Below are 23,771 nucleotides of genomic sequence, written 5' to 3'. Positions count from 1 at the left end.
GGAGTAATGTCAATTGCGATCAGTCATTTTTTTAAATCAGAGGTTTATTTATTGATCACTAAATAGGGTTATTGTTTCATCAATTAATCTTTGATACCAGCTGAAGTCTCCGATATTTACCTCTTACTTTTAATGATCATTTTGTAGTAATTCCGATCAATAAACTTTATACAGTGATTATTTTATATTAGTTGGATAGATTTAATAATTTGTGTATTTTACTTGATGTGTTTGTCTGAACAAATCCCAATTATTAATTATTCATATATTATTTATATGTACAGTTATAACTATAATTATAACTTGAAACGAACAACTGTTGAAATAACTAGTTAACCTCGAAAGGTAAAATAATTCATGGTTTATGTCCTATATGTACAAAGAAGAAAAATCTATGAATCATTGTTGTTCATGCTCTCTCTTAAGATCGGCAGGGGGCAGGAAAGTCTCATTAGGCAATCCACTAATGTTGAAATCAACCTCATCAATCCTCCATGTTTCTTCAATCTTCCTCTTGTGATTAACGGACTTGCCGTATCTGTAAAGCGTTGTCATCGTCTTCCCACTATGGGCTACTTTTATGCCATCGACATGTCTGTAATCTTTAATCATCGATTCCGCGCTGGTCTCCCAGAAGACACAGTCGATCCCTTTCGATGGCTTCATCATCACCAGCTTCTCGTCCTCGAATTTCACGAGAAGCGCTGTTCTTTGACTGAAATATCCCCGGATGGTGTGATGGATGATCTCCGTCTGATCTGAACTCTGAGCTTTGAGAACACTCGAGGCCATTTCAAGCTTGAGGACGAAACAATCTTCGTCGTCCACTCTCCGCTCCCCGATGCAAACCGCTTCTTCGAATAAGCTAGCCGTACACCTCGGGTCCAATCCCTGAGGATTTCACACAACCAGTTAGTTTTCGTATCCCAATAATATATTTTATGTTTCTTTAAATACCAATTATCTTAGTCTTAATTAATTTCAGGTTATATAATATATAAAACAACATCATGTTGTTATAGACTTAGAAAACAGGTCGATACATATTAGTATTATTTAATTCAGGTTATAAATGATTGAATAAATTAATCGTGACTTCAATTAAGAGATGCTTTAGTTATGTGTTGATTTCATGATCAAATACAAGAAAAGAAGTAAATGTAATGAAAATATATACCTGGAAAAATCGACGTAAGGGTCTAGGAGGGCCTCGATTAGCATGACCAGGTTGAGAAGAAGACTGATTCCAAGCCACCTTACCATCACTGCCAGCACAAACCTTGTAACCAGACACCACAAGTTCAAAATACCAGAGATCAGGGTTCTTCTGCCACAATGCGAACCCCCCTACCTCATAACCCTTCTTTATCTGCACGCTATCATCGCCCGCCTGCATCTCCGACCCCCTCATCTTCACGTGCCCCACAGCCGACATGCTAGTCGTCGAACTCAACGTCAAATGCCCCCCACACGCCGCCACGTACTGGTGCACTATATATTTTGCTGTCGATGATTCCTACAAAAATTTTAACTGCCTCATCATTCATGTTTGTGTTTAGGGTTTGGAAAACGAAATAGAGTCGAGTCGAATTGGATTTTTAATCCACCTTAATACATCCTAAAAATTGGAGATATCCACACCCAACCTAGGTTTAAGAGAATCTCACCTAACTTAATATTTTTTAAATTACTCGACGTCATTCGATCTAAATATAAATATATAACTACTTTTTATAAAAAAGACTAATTAAAAATTAAAATAAAAAAGAGTATTACTGTACTTATTATTAAATATATAAAAGATAATTATAATATTATGCCGATCAAATTTTTCATCTAGATCTATACTCGATCCCACCATAAAAAAATTGACCAAAATCTAAATTTTCAAAATAAAATAAGATCGTGAATTCTCATATATTTAATTTATATTTTCTATTGATAATATTTCATTAAAATTTTATAAGTTAATCCAACAAAAAAAATTCTATTTCTCATTGAAAATGGCGATCCCTGCTCAAGAATGATATTTAGAATTTGAGGGAGAAAAATGGGAGTGTTTTTGTACTTACAATGGGGAAATTTTTGAGGGGAGACGAAAGTGAGCAGCCGAGCAAATGGACTTGGAAAGGGATGAGAGGAGCGCCAACAATCTTAAGCAAAGCCAAGAACTCATTATCGGATTTAGCTTGGAGATGGGCGGTGGGTATATTACCGAAAGTAGCCGAGTGTGCCTTCATGGAAGCTCGGAGATTCCGCCACCGTAAAGCGGCGCTGGTGCCCATTTGGATGTACATTTCTTCGGGGATAGGCACTTCCAGGACGGTCTCCAGGGCGTCTTGTTTATCGAGGTTAGGGCACATCTTCCTTATCATCGTTTCTGCATGGGAGAAATGAAACGAAACCCTAGCTCCCCAAGGCTCCAAAACCAGCACATAAAAGATGGACGGAATGAGAGCCCTGGAATGACAGAGGCTCAAAGCCTCTCTAAGCCTATTTTTTGATTTTGGGAATTTAGGTTAAACAATAATAAGATATGATTAGGAGATTCGGGTTTTTGGTTTTTCATAAGGTGAGGTGCCCCTTGCGCGTAGGTCTCGTGCAGGCACGATTTCCATGGCATGAGAATTTAACTCCAAACAAACTCGCTTTGCTTTGCATGCAACTATATATTTGCCCAACTTGGACGCCTTTTTATTTCCTATTATTATAAATTGAAAAGATACACAAATGGTCATTAAATATTGATGAAATGGTATTTTTGGTCATTGAAGTTTCAAATATTGTAAAATAGTCATTAAATTGATCAAACTATTACAAAAAATAGTGAACATTTTCTGTAAGTTTAAGAATCACTTTAGAACAATTCGATAAGTTCGAAAATTATTTTTTAATAATTTGATAAAGTTTATGTAATCGTTTGAGAAGTTTAATGATTGTTTTATAACTTCTGAAAATTTAGTGACACAAATTCATTTCAACATAGTTTAGTGATTAGTTATTTGCTTTTCCCATTTTCTATTTGAAATTTAACTATTAAAACCCAAAGGCAATTTTTGGTAAAAATAAGAGTAGGTGATATGAACCTATAATAACATTAATGCCTTAGTAGCTTTGATTATGCGCGTGTGGGTGTTATGAATTTGGATGACTAAGCATTTAGAGACCTTTAATTGATAGTTAAATAGGGCGGCACGTCTTTGGTATATAACTAATATATAGTTATGTACTAATGTTTTCATTAATTAACTTAGCTTCAACTACATACATAAAAAATAAAAAGTCGTCAACTATTAATTATAAACTTTCAATTTTATTATGTATAAATTATATTTTTATTCCATCAAATTTTATTCTTAATTGTAATAGGTACAATTGTAGGTTTGGTCCTTACATTTTGTTCTCTCTTTAATTTTCGCACAAAATTAAGGTATCAACTACCTTAGGTAGTTTGAAGGTTTTCTTGATTCCTTTGCGTCGTCGAAAAAGAAGTTCTTCTTACTTTCTAATAATATAATGACATGAAGGGATGTCCTTCTTGGGGTAAGTGAAGTTTTGATTGTGTCATAAGATAACATTTATTTTTGACATTAAAGTCTTACATCCTTAGTATTCATGGTACTCGAACTCAGGTCTTCAAAGAATAACAATAATTTCTTTATCACGGAAGTCATTTGGTTCGTGCTTGATTTTCTTTGATTTTGGTTGTATTTAACTTGCTCCTCTTTACTGTTACAAAACAGTGGCAGGATTAGCCCTTTAACAGTGACCAACACGGTGCCAGAACTTGAACGGGCGACGACGGCAACCTGGAATGCTCATTGGCGGCGCATGAAAACTTTAAGGTTCAGAAACCTTAAATTTAAATTATGGGCCAATTGGGTTGTACGTGACCCTGATGAAATGGTTTGTAATTAAAAGTTGATTTGAACAGACTTGGGTTTGTTTTGTGATTCGTAACAGCTCTTGAAATTGAAATAATAAATATAAATGTTAAAAATTTAGTATTAAAATAAAATTTATATAACAACCAAAGCCTACATATAAATTTTTAGTAATATTAGCATCGCCATAATACCATAATAACATTATTGTAATATGTACTAACGACATAATAAAAACAAGTAAGAATAATACTAAGCTTATAATAATAATAAATAAAATAAAAAAATAATTAGTTAATAACTATAGGATACACATGTCTATAATAACAATAGCTGACGAACTTATACAAACTATTAAAATTAAAAATTATAAGCAATCTAATCATTCTAGGTCCTTATAATTACTAATATTATTAAACTAAAAGTTGGACCAAAATATAATGTCTGCAAACAAATTTAATGAGATAGAAGAAGTACCTATTTGTGCAATTTAAAAAAATTTAATCGAGAAGATGAAAAACAATGGACCAAAATATCTTTGGCCTAAATAGTCCTATAATTTATTTTATTAGGATTAATGATTTTATATCTTATAACGAAACCTTGTAATTTAATTCCCTAAACCTTTGAAAGAACAGATTTGAATAGGAAATTTAAGTTATAATTCCCTTTTAAGCTTCTTACTAGAGCTGTTCAATCAGTTGATCTGGTTAACCGATCGAACCAAACTTTTAAAATTTGTATTAATCGATTTTTTTTTGGTTTAACCGTTAATCGAATCGATTTTTTTTTCAAAAATAATTAATCAAACCGAACAAAGTTCGGTTAATCGGTCAGTTAACTGAATTAACTGAAATTTATATTATATATTAAATATTTTATATTTTTGACTAATTCGATTAATTCAATTGGTTAATTTGGTTAATTCCGTCGATTAGTTCGATTAGAACCGAAATTTAAACACCCCTAAAACTCTTAATATATAAATAATATATTAAATATTTAAAAGTTTCTATTAGTTCAGTTAATTAACCGATTTCAGACTGAATTAACCGATAACCGAACTTTACAAAAATCATATTAGTTAATCGATGGAACCTAAAATTAACCAAACAATTAACCGGAAATTTTTTGATTCGATCGAATCGTTTAACCGAAATTTTGAATACCTCTTCCTCTTACTAATTTTATAATTTTATATTTTTTAACCTAAATAAATATATTTATTTTAAAATTAATAAAAAACAAAATTCCTTTCAAAAGTTATTTATCTAAACACATTTAATTTTTTATTAAACAAAAGTGATTATAAATAGTATTTTTCTAAATACTTTCAATAATTTGAGAATAAACACTCAGTTACCTTGTGTAACAATTAATACTTGAACCCGTGATCTCTAAAAACAATAACGATTCCTTTAACCACTGAGATAAATTGATTCGTGCAACATATTTAATTTTTTGAATCACAGCATTTGAATATATTATAATCAAATATGAATGCATAAAAAACTTTCTCTCCACCTATGATCGTTAGCTGAGTACAATTTTACAAATTATTTTTAATTATAAATATTTTTTACCAATTTCACGAGTATAATATATATTTTTAAAGAATAAGTATGAATCTAATATTAAAACAATATATATATATTATATGGTATTTTAAAATTGTTTTCATTATTTTAAATATTTTTTAATGTTTAAAAATTTAAAATTTATTCCAATTTTTTAAATATTAATAATCATAATATTAAAAATTATAAGAGCTACTTTTAAAACGACAATTGTTTGATCCTCCTAAATTTCTACTTTATATTATCAATCGTGACGTACTAAGTACCTATCGAATCAAAACACATATCAAAATTCATATCTCGTCTCTTAATAATGCGCGTGCAAATCACTGCAAGACTTATCTAAAACCTTACACTTCACGAATTCTTCTTAGCACGTAAATAGTATCCAAATTGGTAATAATCTAAGACAGTAACTAAAGTCGGACAGCAAATTACCTTTGTCTACTCGCTAAACGTAGGTAAGCCGAAGCATATCTTTCATATTTCCACAAATTATTTATTTTTAACCTTTTTACCATTTTTGCTAATATTTTGTTTTTTTTTTTCACCCAACTTATATTTCCGCTCACAAAACGCAACCAAAGCAAAGCAAAGGGAAAACAAAACGAGCGACACAAAACAGCACCATTTGGTTCTCTGCCTCTTTCACCGATCGTCCATGCTCACTCATCTGCCTCTGATTCCCGCCGCCACCTCACCGTCAACCCTCCCCTTCCGATCCCCAAAGGTAGTTTACCTCTCTGATCTCGTATCTCCTCCTAGCATTAGGATTAACGGCTTCTTTCATTCGTCTTTTTGTAAAACCCTAACTCTTGTCATTTCCAACTTTTCTCATTTCGTTTTGATATCTGATGGCATTATTATGGATTCAGTGTTTTTACGAGGTTCCTGTTTTTTTTGTCTGCTTCGAAGTTAGGGTTTTTGGTTTATCATCTAGAAAAGGAACCTTTCCTCCCTTCCGGTTTCTTTTCTATGAGCTTCTAGCTCAGCGCACTTTGCTTTCCGACATACTGTACTTGATATATATTATTATTATATATTTTTTCAATTGGAAAAGTACGATGTTATAGGGATGCACTGAAGTTGTTCAGTTTTTTCTGATAAATTCAACTCAAAATTTTTATTTCGGATATTTCTTCAATTTCATTCAATTCAAATGCTAGAATTTAATCAATTTATGGGATTAATTATATATAAATTTGCATAGTTGTTATTCCATTTATAAATGACACCTTCTCTTTGTATTGACAATTGATTGTGTAAATTTTGTCATTTTTAGCTGCTTCACGAACAGGTTTTACTGATAATTTTTTCTGCTTTATTATTAGTTTGAAATGCCTCGTTTGAAAGTCAAACAAGCTTCCTGAACGACGTCTCTCTAGTTTTAATGCATGTGGTTTTCTGTTGTGTTTGACTGTTTGGTTTTCTTTATTCATTGATAAATCAACGTGACAGTTTCAAGAGGCAAATTTGGTCATTTCTCATAAATTTTTTTCTTTTCTCCCAACAAAATCAGGTTGAATAGTTTTTAGTGTACCTATTTTCTTTTTCTTTTTTTTGTTTGTTAAAAGTTCTAGTGTACCTATTTTCACCATCATTGTATCGGACTAAGCATTTTGATTTTAAATACTTGCTTGAATATATGCTCGTCTCTAATTGATGTTTCTGTTTGTTTAATGTAGATGTTCAAGGATCTGACAATCCTATTCCGCTTTCACCACAATGGCTTCTGTCAAAGCCAGGGGAGAGTAAGCCTGGAATAGGAACTATGGTATGTTATTATTGTTGTTGTGTTAACTATATGATTCTGTTTTTTTGACTTGTGGTGTCCTTTTTCATTTATATGTGGGTTTCGTGTTGTGTGAGTGATTTCTCCATCATGCTATCATCATACAGTTTTCATCTCAAGAATCAGTTAATCTTCTGTATTCTTGCCATCTCAGACCATTTCCCCCCTGAATTTACAATCATCCATGCAGGAAAGTCATCCTGCCCCATATCCAGCTCATAGAGGTTGCCCCGAAGTCATGAAGCCATTGGGAAATGGCGAGGGGATGCATGATACCCAAAAGAAGGATGTTTTTAGGCCATCCTTGCTTGATATGGAAACAGGTCGCGAGATCGCTGGCTTGATGAAGAACGAGATACCCATTCATCTGTGCGCAAAGATCATTGGAGGGATGGTGATAAAGAGCTTGGTGACACCCGCAGGATGGATCGATGGGTAGATAACTTGCCATCAAAACAATTTGGAGAAGCACGCCGTGCACCCACTGAGCGGTGGACTGATAACAAGGAATCAAATTATGATCAAAAGCGTGAGAGCAAATGGAACACACGCTGGGGGCCTGATGATAAAAACATTGAAAGGTCGCGAGATAAGTGGGCTGACTCTGTAAGAGATGGTGATTTGCCTCTTGAAAAAGGGTTGTCTCCTCTTTCCAGTCAGGGAAAGGATGTGAGGGAGGGTGATCACCATCGGCCATGGAGATCCACCTCTTCTCAAAGTCGAGGAAGGGGAGAGCCTCCTCATCACCAAATACTAACTCCAAGCAAGCAGGCTCCCACGTTTTCTTACGGCCGGGGACGTGGAGAAAGTTCCCACCCTTCATCATATTCTGGTAGCCATGGAAGGGGAAGTTCTGGTGGAAACTCAGGGGCTAGTATAACTTCTCATCATCAAACTCTAGGAATCATATTTGACAAGCGCGATTTCGACCATGGGGAGCCATCCCCTTTAAGATATGGTAGGAAAAAATTGCTTGATGTATATATGAGGACTGACATGAGAGTTTACCAAAAACTTGTTGAAGAGCTTGTATCGGTGCCTTCTCTTGCTCAGAATGAACCATTAGAACCTCTAGCTCTTTGTGCTCCTAGTCCTGATGAAATGGTATTATTTTTCATTTTTTATGTATATAATGCTTAACCTTGGTTTAGAGTCCACTGTTGATTTTATTGCTTCTTTGATAGCTTGTTCTAAAGGGAATTGACAAAGGGGACATAACAAGTAGTGGTGCTCCACAGATGCCTAAAGATGGACCTGTCTGCCAGAACTCTACAGAGTTTACTCCTTCAAGACGAAACAAGATTGGTATTCAAAATATTAAAGATATATTCTACTGTAAGTTTATGTATATTTTGAAGCAGTGTCTAACTTCTGCTGGAACATGCATATACAGGCAGTAGAGAAGATTTACCAACTGCCATTGATGATTCTAAAGAGGAAAGTTCTGACATTCCAAACAGCAGTTATTCACAGAATGAAAAGCATAAGGGACACCCAGATACTAAATTCAAATATGAAGGTATAATTACATAAATCGTTTAGCTTTTATTTGGTATCACCTCTGGCGACCATCGTGCAGTTATTTAATTGGATGTGTAAGGTATTATCAACTGAAAACTTTGAAACAGATGAGAAATTGTTGCATGAGTACTTGTATTAAAAAAATTACTACTTCATGGGTTGGAACAAAAAAGAGGAATCAGGTAGCCAACTTGAATCTGTTAGTTTTTGGGTTGAGGGCTAGTTAAGTTTTGTTCGATATGAGGTTTGAGATAATTACACTTTTTGGATTGCATTTGCGTGTCCAATGGATTGGTTGTCTAGTTTTTGTAATCAGAATTTTGTCCTCGTTGAATGCCAGCTTTTCTGTAGTTTGAAGTTCAACTCACTGCACTGCGTTATGTAGATATGATACATTACTCTCCTTTCTTGAATTGCATTTACTTTAATATGAGAAATGATCTCTACTCGTTTATCTTATTGCAGTTGTGGAGAATAGGGGTCCTTACAGAAAGGGTGATGAGGTGCCCATAGATATGGAATCAAGTAGACAAGTAACTAACTCTGTTAATCCCGGCACCATGTGGAGAACCTCTTCGTTTGGAGAACAATCACCTGCGGTCAAACAGCCAAATGATGTCAGGTCAAGAACCCCCGACATGAGCTGGTCACAACCACAGAAAGATATGGTTAACCAACGAGAAAGTAATGTAACAAATTCATCCTATTCTAGAGATGGAGAAAATTGGCAATCCAGTGAGGATCCTATCCTTAAGAGGCAACCATCCGGTGTTTTGGAGAGGGAACCTGAGCCTAGGAAGCTGCCTGCTCCGGAGGAGCTTATCCTTCACTACAAAGATCCTCAAGGTGAAATTCAAGGCCCTTTTTCTGGAATTGATATCATAGGCTGGTTTGAGGCAGGATATTTTGGGATAGATTTGGAAGTTCGGCTCGCAAGTGCACCGAAGGACTCACCATTTTCATCACTTGGTGATGTAATGCCCCACTTAAGAGCTAAAGTACGGCCACCACCTGGATTTAGTGTATCAAAACCAGGTGAATTATCAGATTTTTCAAGAAAACCAAATTTTAGTAGCCTTGGGAAAGTTCATACTGGTGCAAGTGATACTGATATAATCGGAAATGAGCCAAGGCCTGCAACAGAAGCTGAAAATAGGTTTTTGGAGTCGCTCATGGCTGGTGGCATGAGTAATCCACCCCAAGGTTGGGCTTTTACATACAAATACGTTCTTTTATTTATTTATAGTATATAATTTTTGTTTGTTGAACTCTGAAGGTAGAGTATTCTAGAGTTCTAATCCATAAAGCTCTCTACAGTTTAATGAAATTTTCTTATGGTGTTTTCAAACTGTATACCTAATGTCTAGTATGGTTTTTGCTTTAGGTCTACAAGGATATCTTCCAAATAATCCTGGTAGCATTCCGGCATCTGGAATAGAAAATGAGAGTGATCTCTATCTCTTGGGTAAGAGAATGGCTCTGGAACGGCAGAGGTCATTACCCAAACCCTACCCTTATTGGCCAGGGAGAGATGCTGCATCTTTGGTTTCAAAGCCAGATATCATCTCTGAGTCTCCTGCAGCTCAAGCAAAACTCCTCAAGTCATTGACTGACAACACCCTTCAGCCACCTCATCCACAAACTGTTGATTTGATGTCCATCCTACAAGGATCACCTGACCGGTCTGCTCCTGCAGTAAATTATAGTGTTGGGGGTTGGTCAAATTTTCCTGCACAAGGTGTATCGGATCCTCTTCAAGATAAGATTGAGTTACATCATACTCAAAATTTTCCTACCCAAGTGCCCTTCGGGATCCAACAAACTCCTACCCCATCTTCCTTGACTAGTTTGCTTGGTCAAACTATGGATAATCCATCTGGCATTTTAAAACCTGAAAGTGTAATCTCGTCAACTTTATCTCAAGATTCCCAACTGCTAAATATGTTGCAGCAGCAGTATTTAATGCTGCAGCTACAACCCCAGACACCAGTACAACAAGCACAGCATATGCTGCTGCTTGAAAAGATCATGTTTCTTAAGCAGCAACAGAGACTGGAGGAACAGCAAAAGTTTCTACGGCAACAACAATTGCTCTCACAGGTTTTGCAAGAACATCAATCCCAGCAGCATTTTGGTGAACCCTCTTACTTACAGGCTTCAATACCAACAGGGAATTCATCCATGGATCCCAGTCTACTTAAACTGTCGTCACAGGATATTCTTCAGAGTGGTTCACAGATCTCTGGCACCCAAGATGAACATGCATTTAACTTAGTGAATCTGTCACCACAAGTCTCCAGGGATACGAGTTATGCTGTCAGTTCTGGATCTCAGCCCGTGCTTCTACCACATGAGATGCACAGTAGTATAAATTTTGAGAAGAGCTTGGGGACTAATGCACCAGAACTGGTTAATGGTATCCAACAGTCTTTACCAGTGACAGCAATCATTGAAAACTCACCCTCATTGGAAGTAAACCTATCCACCCAGATGGCTTCTGACTGCCATGCTGTTACTTTGGAGCAGCCATGGGACTCTGCTCGGAATATTGATGAAATTGCACCAGCTCTACCTCTTGTGAATGATGCAATTTGTGGAACCTTGGAACACCATGAAACTGCTGTTGCTAGAACCTGTAAAACTAATACACCTAATGAGGATGTCCAACCTACTGCTGCTATCGATGAACTGCAAGTTCAAAGAGAGAAAAGCAATGATCAGCCTTCAGTGGTGAGAGAAGTTAAGAATGTTGAAGTTCATGAGGTAAGAAAGACTTCTGAAAAGAAGTCTAGAAAGCAAAAATCTAACAAATCACAAACTTATGACCTTGCAAAGGGACATTCAAAGGCTTCCTCTTCGGTGCAATTGAAAACATCCGAAACTGAAGTGCCAGTTGTTGATACTAACACTGCTGGACGTGACATTGATGTTTTGTCTCCTGGGAAGAAAGAACAGAACAAATCTAGTATCGCCCCCATGGATTCCCACTATGCTGTAAGCACTTCAGCTGCTAACATTGTCATGGCTGATGATGTAACCAAAGAACTCAAGGATGAGTCCTGTCTTTCTGGCTCTTTCCCAGTACATAACCCAGGTGCACAGCCTGCGGTACGTGCTTGGAAACCTGCTCCTGGTTTCAAGCCAATGTCACTATTGGAAATCCAACAGGAAGAACAGAGGAAGGTTCAAATGGAGGTGGCTGTATCAGAGGTTACTTCTGTGAATTCTTTGAATTTGTCAACTCCGTGGGTTGGGGTTCTGTCTAGTTCAGAACCCAAAGTGTCTAGAGAAAGTCAAAGAGATGCAGGTTTAGCCGAGGTAGCTATTGTGAAATCTGAAAGTTCTTTAAATCTGATGACTAAAAAGAGCCCGAAGAGCCCATTACATGACCTGCTGGCAGCAGAAGTTTTGGCAAAATCCCGGGAAAAAGCTGTTGATGTTCCTGAAACTATTTGTACATCTTCTGCCAGTGTTGCCACTGCAAATGTGGAGCCTATTGATGATGACGATTTTATCGAGGCTAAAGAAACTAAAAAGAGCCGAAAAAAGTCCAAAGGAAAGGGCACTGGAGCAAAAGTTTTAGTTCCTCTTAGTACTGCTGATGTGCATCCTGTTAGTGCTAGTACTGTTCAGAAAGGCAAAGGTTCTCGTCCAGCACAGCCGGAGAAGGAGGTATTGCCTTCAGTTGCCTCGGGTCCTTCATTGGGAGATTTTGTTCCTTGGAAAGAGGAGCAGATTAACCCTTCCCTCACTCCAGCATGGTCTGCTGATTCTAAGAAACTAACTAAACCCACATCATTAAGGGACATACAAAAGGAGCAGAAGAGGAATTCCTCTTCCCATCCCACTAGTCCAATAACAATTCATAAATCCCAACCAAATCAGTCAGCGTCCATTGCATCTCCATCAAAGACTGCCTCTCCGATCCATATTAATTCTCATGCATCTCAATCAAAACATAAAGTAGATGATGACCTATTCTGGGGTCCAAATGATCGGACAAAGCAAGAAACAAAACAGTATGTTCTCTTCCCCTGCCCATAACTCCCCCTTTTAGAAAAGAAAGAATACACATGCACACCCTCGTGCACTAATTGTTTTTTCTCTTGTGAAGTATTTCCCTGCCTTGATAGACTGAGGGAGTTGGGAAAGTTGGGTTCTCGTTATTTCAATTGTTCTAGCCAGCTCTAGAACACCCTGTTTTCCAGTCAAGTACTGCTGCTGGAGGGTTATTTTTTTCCTGGCAAAAGGATTAATGAGATTTTGATTTGTACTTTCTTAGTATGGGAATTATTTTTTCCATTTTTGATACTTCAAAAACCAGACAGTATTAAATCATACCTCCATGCCAATAGAAAGAAGCAAAAAGTTTTATCTTTGCCGACTTAATATTTAACAAGATCAATTGGTGATCACTAAATGGATGTAATTTTTTTGTGGTTTAACAGAGGTGATTTCCCACTTTTAGCAAATGTGGGCAGCTGGGGAGGCAAAAGCACTGCCAGTAAAGGAAATGCAAGTGGTTCATTAAGTCGGCAAAAGTCGGTAGGTGCTAGGCCTATTGAGCGCACTCTGTCACCCCTCTCCTGCCTCTGCTCAGTACTCCCTTAAAGGGAAAAGAGATATGTTGACTAAGCATTCTGGTATGTCATTCTAATAAGATGAATAATGGTCTTCATATGGTTTTTTGGGCTACCTCATAAATGTCAGACATGACGATGCAATTAACTATCATGCAGAGGCCTTGGATTTCAGAGCTTGGTGCGAGAGTGAGTGTGTTAGGCTTATTGGGACAAAAGGTATGCTATTTCGCCACATGGTTCTAAGACTATGCCTATACTAGGCGGGTTTATGCCTTTGCTAGGTAGAAGAGAATGTATATCCTGTTTCTATTGGAAAGCACCAATAACATATATTTTGATTTGAGCTTCTCTTTTCAATCCTTAGATGATGCCCTTGTTTTAATCTTTGTTTGTCCCAACTCTCTGAAGCTATAATTGTAGTTTTGCTTAGATATGATGCTGGTTGGTGCTCATTGATTTTTGGCATATTAATCTTGTTCCTTTTCTTTATTCTTTTGCTAGATACAAGTTTCTTGGAATTTTGTTTGAAGCAGTCTAGATCCGAGGCTGAGATATTTCTTGTAGAGAACCTTGGATCATTTGATCCGAATCACGAGTTCATTGAAAAATTCCTCAACTATAAGGAATTGCTAGCAGCTGATGTGCTGGAGATTGCTTTTCAAAGGCGTCAGGACGGAACGTTAACAGAGTTGGGAACCAGAAATGTAAATTCCAGCAATACAAACGTTGTCGAATCCAACCAAGATGGAGTCGACCCTGATGGGCCTTTGAAGGCGGGAGGGAAGAAGAAAGGGAAGAAAGGAAAGAAAGTGAGTCCGGCTGTTTTAGGATTCAACGTGGTCAGCAACCGGATTATGATGGGCGAGATTCAATCGGTAGAAAATTTATAAGAAGCAACTTTGATCACAACGAAAAAGGGCTATATGTATTAACGGTATTTGGGATTAATCTTTGGTTCCATCTGAACTCTATTTCTTTTTACTGATAACCTCCCCTTTCTCCTTGGTAGCAAAAGGGTAACCTTGAAGAACGTTACATTTTTGTCTAGAAGTTTCAAGAGACCGTTCATGTTTTGTATAATCCGTAACAGAAAGGAAGTTATATTATAACTGGCTTTTGTGGGAAGACGTCAAGCCTATGAATTGTATATGTGACCTGAAAACAGAAAACCACACCTGAACCCTAACCCCCGAACTAGAAAAGTAACTTACTCTAATTGCCAGAACAGCAAGCCATGGCGGAGCATAAAGGGGCTAATAACTTATGCTTCAGACGTACACCTGGACATCAGTGCAATGCTCAACAATCAAATTCAATTGATGTTATGGGAACTTGGGTCAGAATAAGCCATTAAACGACCAAATAAAAGCCATTTTGCATCTCATTATTTGCTGGTGAATAATAGACTTTCGAATACTTATAGTTCAATGTGATGACAGTCGATAACGAGTTTCCCATTATTGTGGTTGATATTTAATACATGTTTGATAATATTTTTATTTAATTGAAATATAAATATTTTTTAAATAGTCTGGGTGATTATAAGGTGGTGTTATTTTTTTTCTAAGCCATTGAAACAAAGTTGGAAGACTTTAGTGACTAAAACAAATACCTTTACAATTCATTGATTAAAATGAGACGCTTTAAAAGTTTAGTGATCACTAAAGTAGTTTACCATTAAAAAAAGTGAAATCGGCTCGCGTCAAACTGCCCGATTAAGCGGTTCAAAGTTCAAACCAAAAGAAAATATAAATACTTGGCGCCTTGATGCATTTTACCGGACAAACGGGCGGGTCTGGTGCGGATACCCCCTCCCTCATTCCTATACTTACCTAATATTTTTCAATTCACCACCCGCCCACCACTCATAATGGGTACAAATTTTCAAATCCACACCCGCCCACGCGGGTACATTCTCAAATCCATCCCCACATCCACTACCACTAGCGACGTACCCGTCTAGACCCGCCTGACAGCAAACTTAAATTATACATAAGCAACAAACATAAAAAAAACATGTCCATTAAGAAACATAATAAAATAATCCAAGGATTATCTAAGTTAAGTGTTAATATAGATCTTAAAATACATAAAACACCATAATAAATGACATAATTAAGGTCTAAAAACATAAATGACAAACACATAATGTTTTTGTTCTTTGGCACAACATTCTAAAATTTCAGACAATATTTGTGACATATAATACTCCAGTATTACAATCATCATTCTCTATTTCCTCCAACTGAGAGCGCTCCAATTTAAATTCACTACTACCTACATATATAATAGAAAGTAAAACTAATATAAGTTAGTAACTAAACTTTAATAAAATAATTAAGCATAATTTGACAGCTAATATAAACTAAATAATAATATTACCTTTAATATCGGGCCAAAATCAATTTTGAGCATACATTAATGCTTCAATCGTCTCCGGAAGTAGTCGACTACGATAAGGACCAATTACTCTTCCACCTATACCGAATGCAGATTTTGATGGGACAGTGGAGACATGAATGCCCAAAATATCCTTTGCTATTTGTTGGAGAATTGAATAAATTACATGTTATATCTTATACAATATTAGAATTTATAAATTAGTCTCTAAAATTACACTTAAATTCATAATGGTTCAAAATTTATAAATTTAATAAATAAATTAGAATTGCAGGGCGGGCGGATGCGGGGCGGGTAATGTCTCAAACCCATTATCCGCCCACCACCCGCGACGAGTACCACTTTCTAAATCCACACCCGCCCACTACCTGCTAAAATTATACCCATCCTCACCCCAATTAAAACGGATGCGGTGCGAAATCCACGAAACTATACCCATTTGCCATCTTAATTTTACCTCCATTTTCCCAAATTTCCTGACAATATATCTATAAATCTCTAACAAAGCATTTTTATATAATCAAAAGCAAAATCAATTACGTTCTCTTTTCTGCCACCTTTCCAGAAAATTAAGGACCGCCGGCATGGACACCGACGAGGATCTAGAGCTTTTTTTTTCTTCCGGCGAGACATCTCCTATTCAAGAAAGAAAGTTTAAACGATTGAAGAAGCTGAAATCGATTTCGGAGAATCCATTACTATCTGAAGACCTAGATTTCGATACGCCAGATGGCCAAGTTGTTGAGGGGCCCGAATCGGGCTCTGGGTCCGAGGCTTCTTTTGACGAGGAAACTGAATTGAGTTCTGGCTCTGATGAGTTGGGAGTCGAGGGAAACGGGTCGGATTCAGTATCTAAACGGGCTTTGAATTTTGATTCAATGACCGATGGAATTGACGAAAATGTTGAAGGTTAGAGTCAAGAGAAAGGAATTAGGGATTTTGAACTGGAGGAATCAGAAAAGAAATGTCCTAGTTTCGAAGAAATTGAGAGTAAAAGAACGAAAAAGAAAAGGAGAGTGAAGGGTTTGGCGATGGGGAGATTCCCTTCTTACCTGAAAGAAGAACAGCGAAGGAGCAAATAAGTATTTTTCTTGTTTTCAGACAACAATTTCTCAGTATAGCATAAAATTCTTTGTTTCTGATTGTTCTCTGTCTTCCTTTTGGCGGGTTATTATTAATATTTTTAAAGGCAAGAAAAGAACATTGCGAGTGGGATTCATGTTTATGCTCCTGATGCCTCGTGTTTTAACCACTTACTATTGTGGTAAGATTTCACGCTCCACTTTTTTTTGAAGTTTTCTATTTCCAGTTACCTCTTCATAAATTTTAATCTGCCCTTGAGTAATTGTTTATTAACTGCTTGTATGTGGAATCAGATAGTTGCAACCACCCAATATGATGGTATAAAATTTCTCACTTTCTCAGGGTACTTGGTCACTTCTGCATATGGTAAAGAGGTGCCATGGTCATAGTCTGACTTCTAAAGGCTTATTGATTTTTTGTTCTAGTTGGCGTACTATATTATTGAAATTATGTATTTCATGAGTAATGTTGCTATTTTGACCTTATAGAATTAGCAAGGCATCCTTTTCTTAGCTATTGCGATGGTCCACCTGGTTTGTTTCTTTCATGCAGGACCAAGTGATGCTCCTCTTGCACCAACTCCTTTTGAGGCCTTTCTAAAAGTGCCAAAGTTCCTACGCCCTCACACTCAAATCTATTGTACAGGGTATCTCTTGCTTATTATGGCTCAAAGAGTTCTTCCTTGTTCTGAAGAATAAGTAAAACTTTTTTTGTTTTCGTGTGCAGTGAATGGGTATTTGGTAATCGGGAGGATCTTGTTAAGGATTTTATTTCTGAATTGCAGCTAGAAAATGGAGAGGTAATGCTTCCCATATGTAATGGGGGTAAGGAGAGGTAAGATAGTAGGCTGTCCCCAACATCAGGTTGAGAGCAGCTTCCGTAGAAGACCTCTGAATTATGAAATGTCCTCCATGAGACTCGATCCCACAACCCAAGGTTAGAACCTAAACAAGGGTCGACAATTATTTTTGTTATGACTTGAAATCAATCTTTTTTCTTATAATTCTTGGTGGGAATATTTCCTCAGACCAAGATTTTAGGATTAAAATGTTATTATGTCCTAGCAAAGTGAACGGGGTTCCTACTGGCTTCTTGAAATGTTTAGTGTACTTACCACTGGTCGAGTTGTGTCTCTGTCCTGCAAGTGTCTGACAGTATACTCTGAAGTTGTAGATTTCATATTTTGTATTTTGTAGAAAAATATAACTAGGGCGAAAGCATCAAAGTTATGAGCAGTATGAAATGAGATATTGATGGGAGTGAGCTTTTATGTTAGGAATGGTGGAGATACGTTTTCATGGGTCCATCCGACCCACATCCAAACTGACATCTGGGAATGCGAGGAACACAGCATCGTGCTGTTATTTGGCGCGTATGGAAGGAAGGTGGAACCGGTTTTCTGTACTGGGGTGCCAATTGCTACGAGAAGGCAACAGTTCCCAGTGCAGAGGTTTTCACTGAGCATCTCAAGTCCACGATGACATTCCCAAACTCTTTCCTGAAAATGCAAAATATGTCTTTGTGCAGATAAGATTCAGTCGAGGCTGCCCCCCAGGTGATGGCGTTTTATACTACCCAGGTGAGGTGTCCTCATCTTCAAGTCAACCTGTTGCTTCCCTTAGACTGGAGCGCATTCTCAGTGGCTTGCAGGTAAGGCAAATTCCGTGTCACCCCGTGTTCCTCACATTTCTCGGCTTATTAAAATAAAATCGAACGAAATGTAATAGTAAATCTACCATTTAGAACCAAATTATGTTTATAGATTTATTCTGCGGATATAGGAGTTTGAATACCTGAAGCTTTACGCCTCAAGATATGGAAGAGAAGAAGCACTTGGTCTTTTAGAGAAGACAGGTGTTTACTTATGTCCGAAGCGATACATGCGAGGTTAGATTTTCAACACCTGCAAATCATCAGGTTCATGAATCACTTGTGTTATTTTCTTTCATTTTTGTACTCTTACATCAACATGCAACAGTAAAAGGCTAAATAACGTGAATCATTTATCACCACATCGATGAATTGATTCACTTTTAAGATAATTGGTTAATGATAGGACAAATCTTTATATTTATTTTTAAAAAAATTCAATTAAAACTTTTTGTTAACGATGCATTTAACCGAACCTTCGTACTTGAAAATTTGTATTAATATGAAGTAAAAGTGGGTGGTGTAGTTTTTCCTTATTCCCTATTAAATATATTTTAATCAATGTTTAAAGCGATAATCTTATAATTTATTTTATTAAATAATTTGTATGTAGTAATACTCATAAAAAGTAAAAAAAAAAAAACTGTTACACATTAATAATAAAATAAGATCTAAAATTTTAATCTTAACTTACATAAGCTCAAATTCTTCTAACAATAATTTTTTTAAATTTAATTGTGAATGAGAATCTTCAAACTTTTACAAAAAAATCAATATCATTGAACTCTTTTTACAATCGATGTGATCCTCAAATTGAATCTTTTTAATAATTTGACTTCATATTATTTTTTATATTTAATATATTAAATATTTTAATAATTATTTATATTTTAAATTTAAATATTCTCTTAATTTTTCTAAAAAATTAAATAAGTCATCACACTTTCTAAAAAAATCAATTATGTCTCAAACTTAGATAATGTATCAATTAAGCAAATCTATTATATCAACGTCCATCGTGCAATGTCACAACAATATTATGAACTCTTATATCAATACTGTAGATTGTCATGTAAGCGTCGTGGTAGTCAATGTTCGATTCTGTTGGTCAAATAATTAGATTAATTTTTCCTCAATTTAAAAATCACATTGAGTGTAAAAATGTATTTAGGGGTTACACTAATTATTTTCAAAAGTTTTAGGGTGTCAATTAGCACTAAACATATATTTTATTTTTAATATCACTTTTATGTGCTCTTGCTGACAACAATATTTTTTTAAAATTTAATTGATGTTCAATATGCATTGACGTTATAATCTTATTATAAACTAAAATATTTTTTGTATTATGAAAATTCTTAACAACTTTATTTTTTTATTTACATAGCTCACATTGTAATATTTTTTAATAATTATTGTTTAATTTAGGTATTTAATAATTATTTGTTCATTTCTTTTTTAAAAAATTAGATACTAAATACTATATTTTACTAGTTTTATTTCTATATTCAAGTTTTCATTATATTAACCAAACATGTTTCTCAATTTTCAAAAAAGTAAAAATAAAAACTGTTTTCTGAAAATAAAAATAAAAATATTTTCTAAAACTAAACAAACCCTTAAATTCTCATATAATTTTAATATATATTATATTTTCTATTAATAATTTACTTTTACCCTTAAAATTTTATAAATTAACTCCATCAATTATATAATCTTCCATTTATCTCCTACTAAAATTATACAGTGTAAACTAAAAATATTAAATCCATCTATAAACCTAACCGTTAGCTGAAGAGTAACAAGTTATTTAATGGCGCTCAAAAAATTTCTGATTTATTGATTACCCCTTAATTTTTTTTTCTTCTCATCCGGAATGAAATAGATGAACAAATAACGGTAAAGAATTTATCTTTTAAATTGGTAGAAGCCCAAATCAATTCCCACTCTCATTCCAATTACAAGACCTAACGCAATTCATTTTACATACCCCCCAAGAGATGGGAGGAGCTGTGCTCCCAAATCTTTTAGATCAAATTGTTTTTAACTCTTTCATACTTTTAAAATTAAATCTTGCTCCTCTTAATCCTATTGGGGTTCAATTATTTTTAAGGGATAAATTACTCGTTCAATATCTAAACTATCAATTTTATTTTATTTTAATACCTAAACTTTTGTTTATTTCAAAATTATACCTAACATTTAACCTTTTTTTCTATTTTAGTATCCGTCGTTAAAAACTTATAGACACTGCATTTTCATGGGTAAATTATATCATTCATTATTCAATTATCTTTCATAGGTCAAATGTAAATACTTTGTCTATTAAATAAATTTTAAATTAAAGAATTTTCATCTAAGAGATTAATTGTTCGAGAAATGATAATATTTTGATAGCAATAAATAGTAATTCAATTCACTACTAATGATTACTCTATTAAATGTGTAATCACCATTTTCTACCCCAAAATAAAAATTAGGCCTCAAGCTCAAACCCCAAAATATAAACCAAACCCCAATAATAACCATACCCAACTCGAAGCCCAACATCCCGGTCCAGACTCGAGGCCCCAAGCCAGGACCCGACCCGGGCCCAAATCAAGCCACCCAAACCCCAATCAATCATAGTCACCCCTAATCCCCTATCAATGGTCACCATCCCTCTGCCCCAGTCACAGTCGAGGTCACTTGTGCACTACACCACCTAAGAAAGCAAAGAAGATGACAAAATGAATCATTATTGTTCCAGTGTAAAGGTGATATAAACCCCATGCATTATCTCTATAAAATCTCTCGGTTCTGAAAAAAAAACAGTCACCTTTTTTGAAGAAATAATATCAAAGCCTTCAAGGTTATTTCCTTTTCGTTTTTTGGTTCTTCGAGTGGCTTTATTGTTATCTTTTCTTCGTTTTTTATGGTTCTTAACAAGATTTGATTTAAAAAAACGAGAGCATTTTTTTTTAGTTTTAAATAACAAACAAAAATAGCATTTTTTCCGAATAATAACAAAAAAATTGAGGCTTTTTTTTAATCATGCAATAACTGACTATTTTTTAAGTAAAATAATAAAAAAATAAGAAAATAATATATCTAAACTTACTTGAGTCGTATGCGTCGTCGGAGTCTGGAGGGGGTCGAAAAATTGAGCTTTTTCTTCAGGTTTAGGGGTGATTTTCGGTGTTTTTAGTCCTTAAGTAAGGGCTTAGATTAGTAGATATGGGCTTGGAGAGTTTTTTTTTGGAGTGATTTGGGGTGTTTTGGGATTTTCAACCACCGTGTGACAGCTTCTCCCCCTTTTTATTTGTTTTTTTTTTAAAATAAAAAATAAAAAAGAAAAATGTTGTATATATAAAGGAAGTTAGGAGAAATTGCGCTTTGACCCCCTAACATACGTGTGTTTTTACAAAAAGGTCACTGGCAGAGACCATTTTTAATATTTTCCCATTTCCGTTTGTGCTTTGTAATTTTTGGTATAATTTCTTTTTAGACCCTACTTTTAGCGTGTTTTTACACTTTAGTAATGTGTAGTGACCTTTTAGTTTTTTTAATACATGTGGACTGATTTTGTAATTTTTCCTTTTTATTTAAACAAGTTATTTTAGGCTTAAATAAATTGGAAAATTTCCATTAAGGCCCTTTAATTTTCACATGTTTTTTTTATTTCAATCCCTATTCTGATTAGTTTTATTTTGTTTCGAATTAGACTTCAAATTTTAATTTGTTTTAATTTAGTCCTTATCACATATTTCATTTATTTGTTTTTTGAGCTTGTAATTAGATATTCATGCAATTAGGTCCTCATATTTATGTTTATTTAATTTATTTTATGTTGTTTTTTTTACTTTTTTATTTGTTACTTTATTTTTTTATTAGATTTATTAAATGCTTCAATATTTCATAGTTTAAATTCTTAGATTTAGTTTTAAATTAGATTAACATTCGAATCAAGCTTAGAAATTAGGACGACACATTAGTTATTAATTAGGGAGCAATTTGAGTCGAGTTTTCGCATAAGATGTCCGATTACTCGAATTGATTGCTCAAATTTTAAATTTTATTATTAATTAATAATTTCAATATAAAAATAGTCATTTTAGGCTTAGTTCTTTTTAATAGGTTAATTTAGACAATACTTAGAATTTTGATTTATTAATTAGCCCTCAACTTAAGAATTTATTGATTTAGTTTCTTAATCTTTTAGTCTTTTAGAACTTGGTATTTTTAGTCCTTTGACCTTTTAGTCCCTGAACCTTAATTAAACCTTCAAGATTGACATAATCAAATATGTTAAATAGAGCCTCCATTTTTAGCTAGATTTTGGTTTAATCTCTTTAATTTAGTAAATAATTCGAGTTAGCCCTCGCCTAAATGCTTGAGGGACCATCTCAGTTATTCGATTTAATAATTGATTAAAATCAAATAGGGTTAATATTAGAGCATACATTTTTAGGTTTATGCCTCTATGTTCTTTAATTTTCATAATTCGACACTTTAAGCTAGAAAAAGCCTTAATTTACCCTTAGATTAATTAAGATGAATAAAAATTTGTTTGATCGCATTCTATTTTCAAACCTAAGGCAATGTTCACTTATTAGGGAATTAATGGTACATCTCCCGCAAGTATGCTCAGAGGGTGACTACTGGTGATTCCCGAAATAGGTTGACATCCTTTTCAAAGACCACATCATGATTTTTAAAATCGAGGCAATATTCGGTTATCGAGTACAATAGTTGATCTCCCGCGTTTATGCTGGGGGCGAATGCTATCAGCTTTAATAAACGAATATCCTTTTTAACTTTGCATACGTAATGATTTTCAAATTAAATAAAGATCGATAGAACTGTAAATGGATTGAACGTTCAACGAATCGTTCATGAACTGTGCGGCGGGAAGTTCGTTTATGTGCATTTATTTATTAAATGAACGAACATGAACAAGATTTTGTGTTTGTTTAATTAAATGAACGAACACGAACATAGGTCTCGTTCGTTCCTTTACATTCGTGAACGTTCGATTATGTTCGTTCAGTTATGTTCATTTATGTTCGTTCATTTATGTTTAACCCAATCTTCTTAAATCAATTTTGGTGACCAATTTGTAAGTATCTTAAAAATATTAATTAATCTGATATTCTGATGACCAACTCCATAATTAACCCAATTTATTTGGAGATTAAATCCAATATGTTAACCTGTGAGGCACCTCGCACCTATATTCATAAACTCCTTTTTTTTCCAAACCCTAGTGTTCACTGGAGAGTGGAGACGATCGGTGAAAGTC

General features: G+C 34.8%; 2 protein-coding genes and 1 long non-coding RNA gene across 3 annotated transcripts; 2 read left to right on the top strand and 1 right to left on the bottom strand.

Annotated features, from left to right (window-relative positions):
- Nucleotides 1-372: 372 nt before the first annotated feature.
- Nucleotides 373-2,447, bottom strand: LOC120195305. Its single transcript, XM_039197370.1, has 3 exons — nucleotides 2,073-2,447; nucleotides 1,178-1,516; nucleotides 373-891 (listed from the first exon to the last, which is right to left on the bottom strand). The coding sequence occupies exons 1-3, from the start codon at nucleotides 2,373-2,375 to the stop codon at nucleotides 400-402; spliced, it is 1,134 nt and encodes a 377-aa protein (XP_039053301.1). The 5' UTR covers nucleotides 2,376-2,447; the 3' UTR covers nucleotides 373-399.
- Nucleotides 2,448-6,022: 3,575 nt separating this feature from the next.
- On the top strand, nucleotides 6,023-14,484 carry LOC120195304 (protein ESSENTIAL FOR POTEXVIRUS ACCUMULATION 1-like; the record flags this gene model as incomplete). Its single annotated transcript, XM_039197369.1, is given in 12 exon segments — nucleotides 6,023-6,191; nucleotides 7,147-7,235; nucleotides 7,444-7,576; nucleotides 7,579-8,357; nucleotides 8,438-8,558; nucleotides 8,647-8,772; nucleotides 9,240-9,977; nucleotides 10,159-12,793; nucleotides 13,223-13,355; nucleotides 13,357-13,417; nucleotides 13,514-13,573; nucleotides 13,859-14,484. Coding segments are annotated over 12 exon segments (5,433 nt in total), but the record flags the coding sequence as incomplete, so codon positions are not given.
- Nucleotides 14,485-16,989: 2,505 nt separating this feature from the next.
- On the top strand, nucleotides 16,990-17,648 carry LOC120195306. Its single transcript, XR_005523041.1, has 3 exons — nucleotides 16,990-17,021; nucleotides 17,393-17,486; nucleotides 17,567-17,648. It is a non-coding gene; the product is annotated as an uncharacterized LOC120195306 (long non-coding RNA).
- The last annotated feature ends 6,123 nt before the right edge of the window (nucleotides 17,649-23,771 follow it).

The sequence above is a fragment of the Hibiscus syriacus genome, unplaced genomic scaffold (assembly GCF_006381635.1).
Source record: "Hibiscus syriacus cultivar Baekdansim isolate YM2019G1 unplaced genomic scaffold, ASM638163v2 tig00117011_pilon, whole genome shotgun sequence".
Lineage (NCBI taxonomy): Eukaryota > Viridiplantae > Streptophyta > Magnoliopsida > Malvales > Malvaceae > Hibiscus > Hibiscus syriacus.
This window is presented reverse-complemented; position numbering and strand designations above follow the sequence as displayed.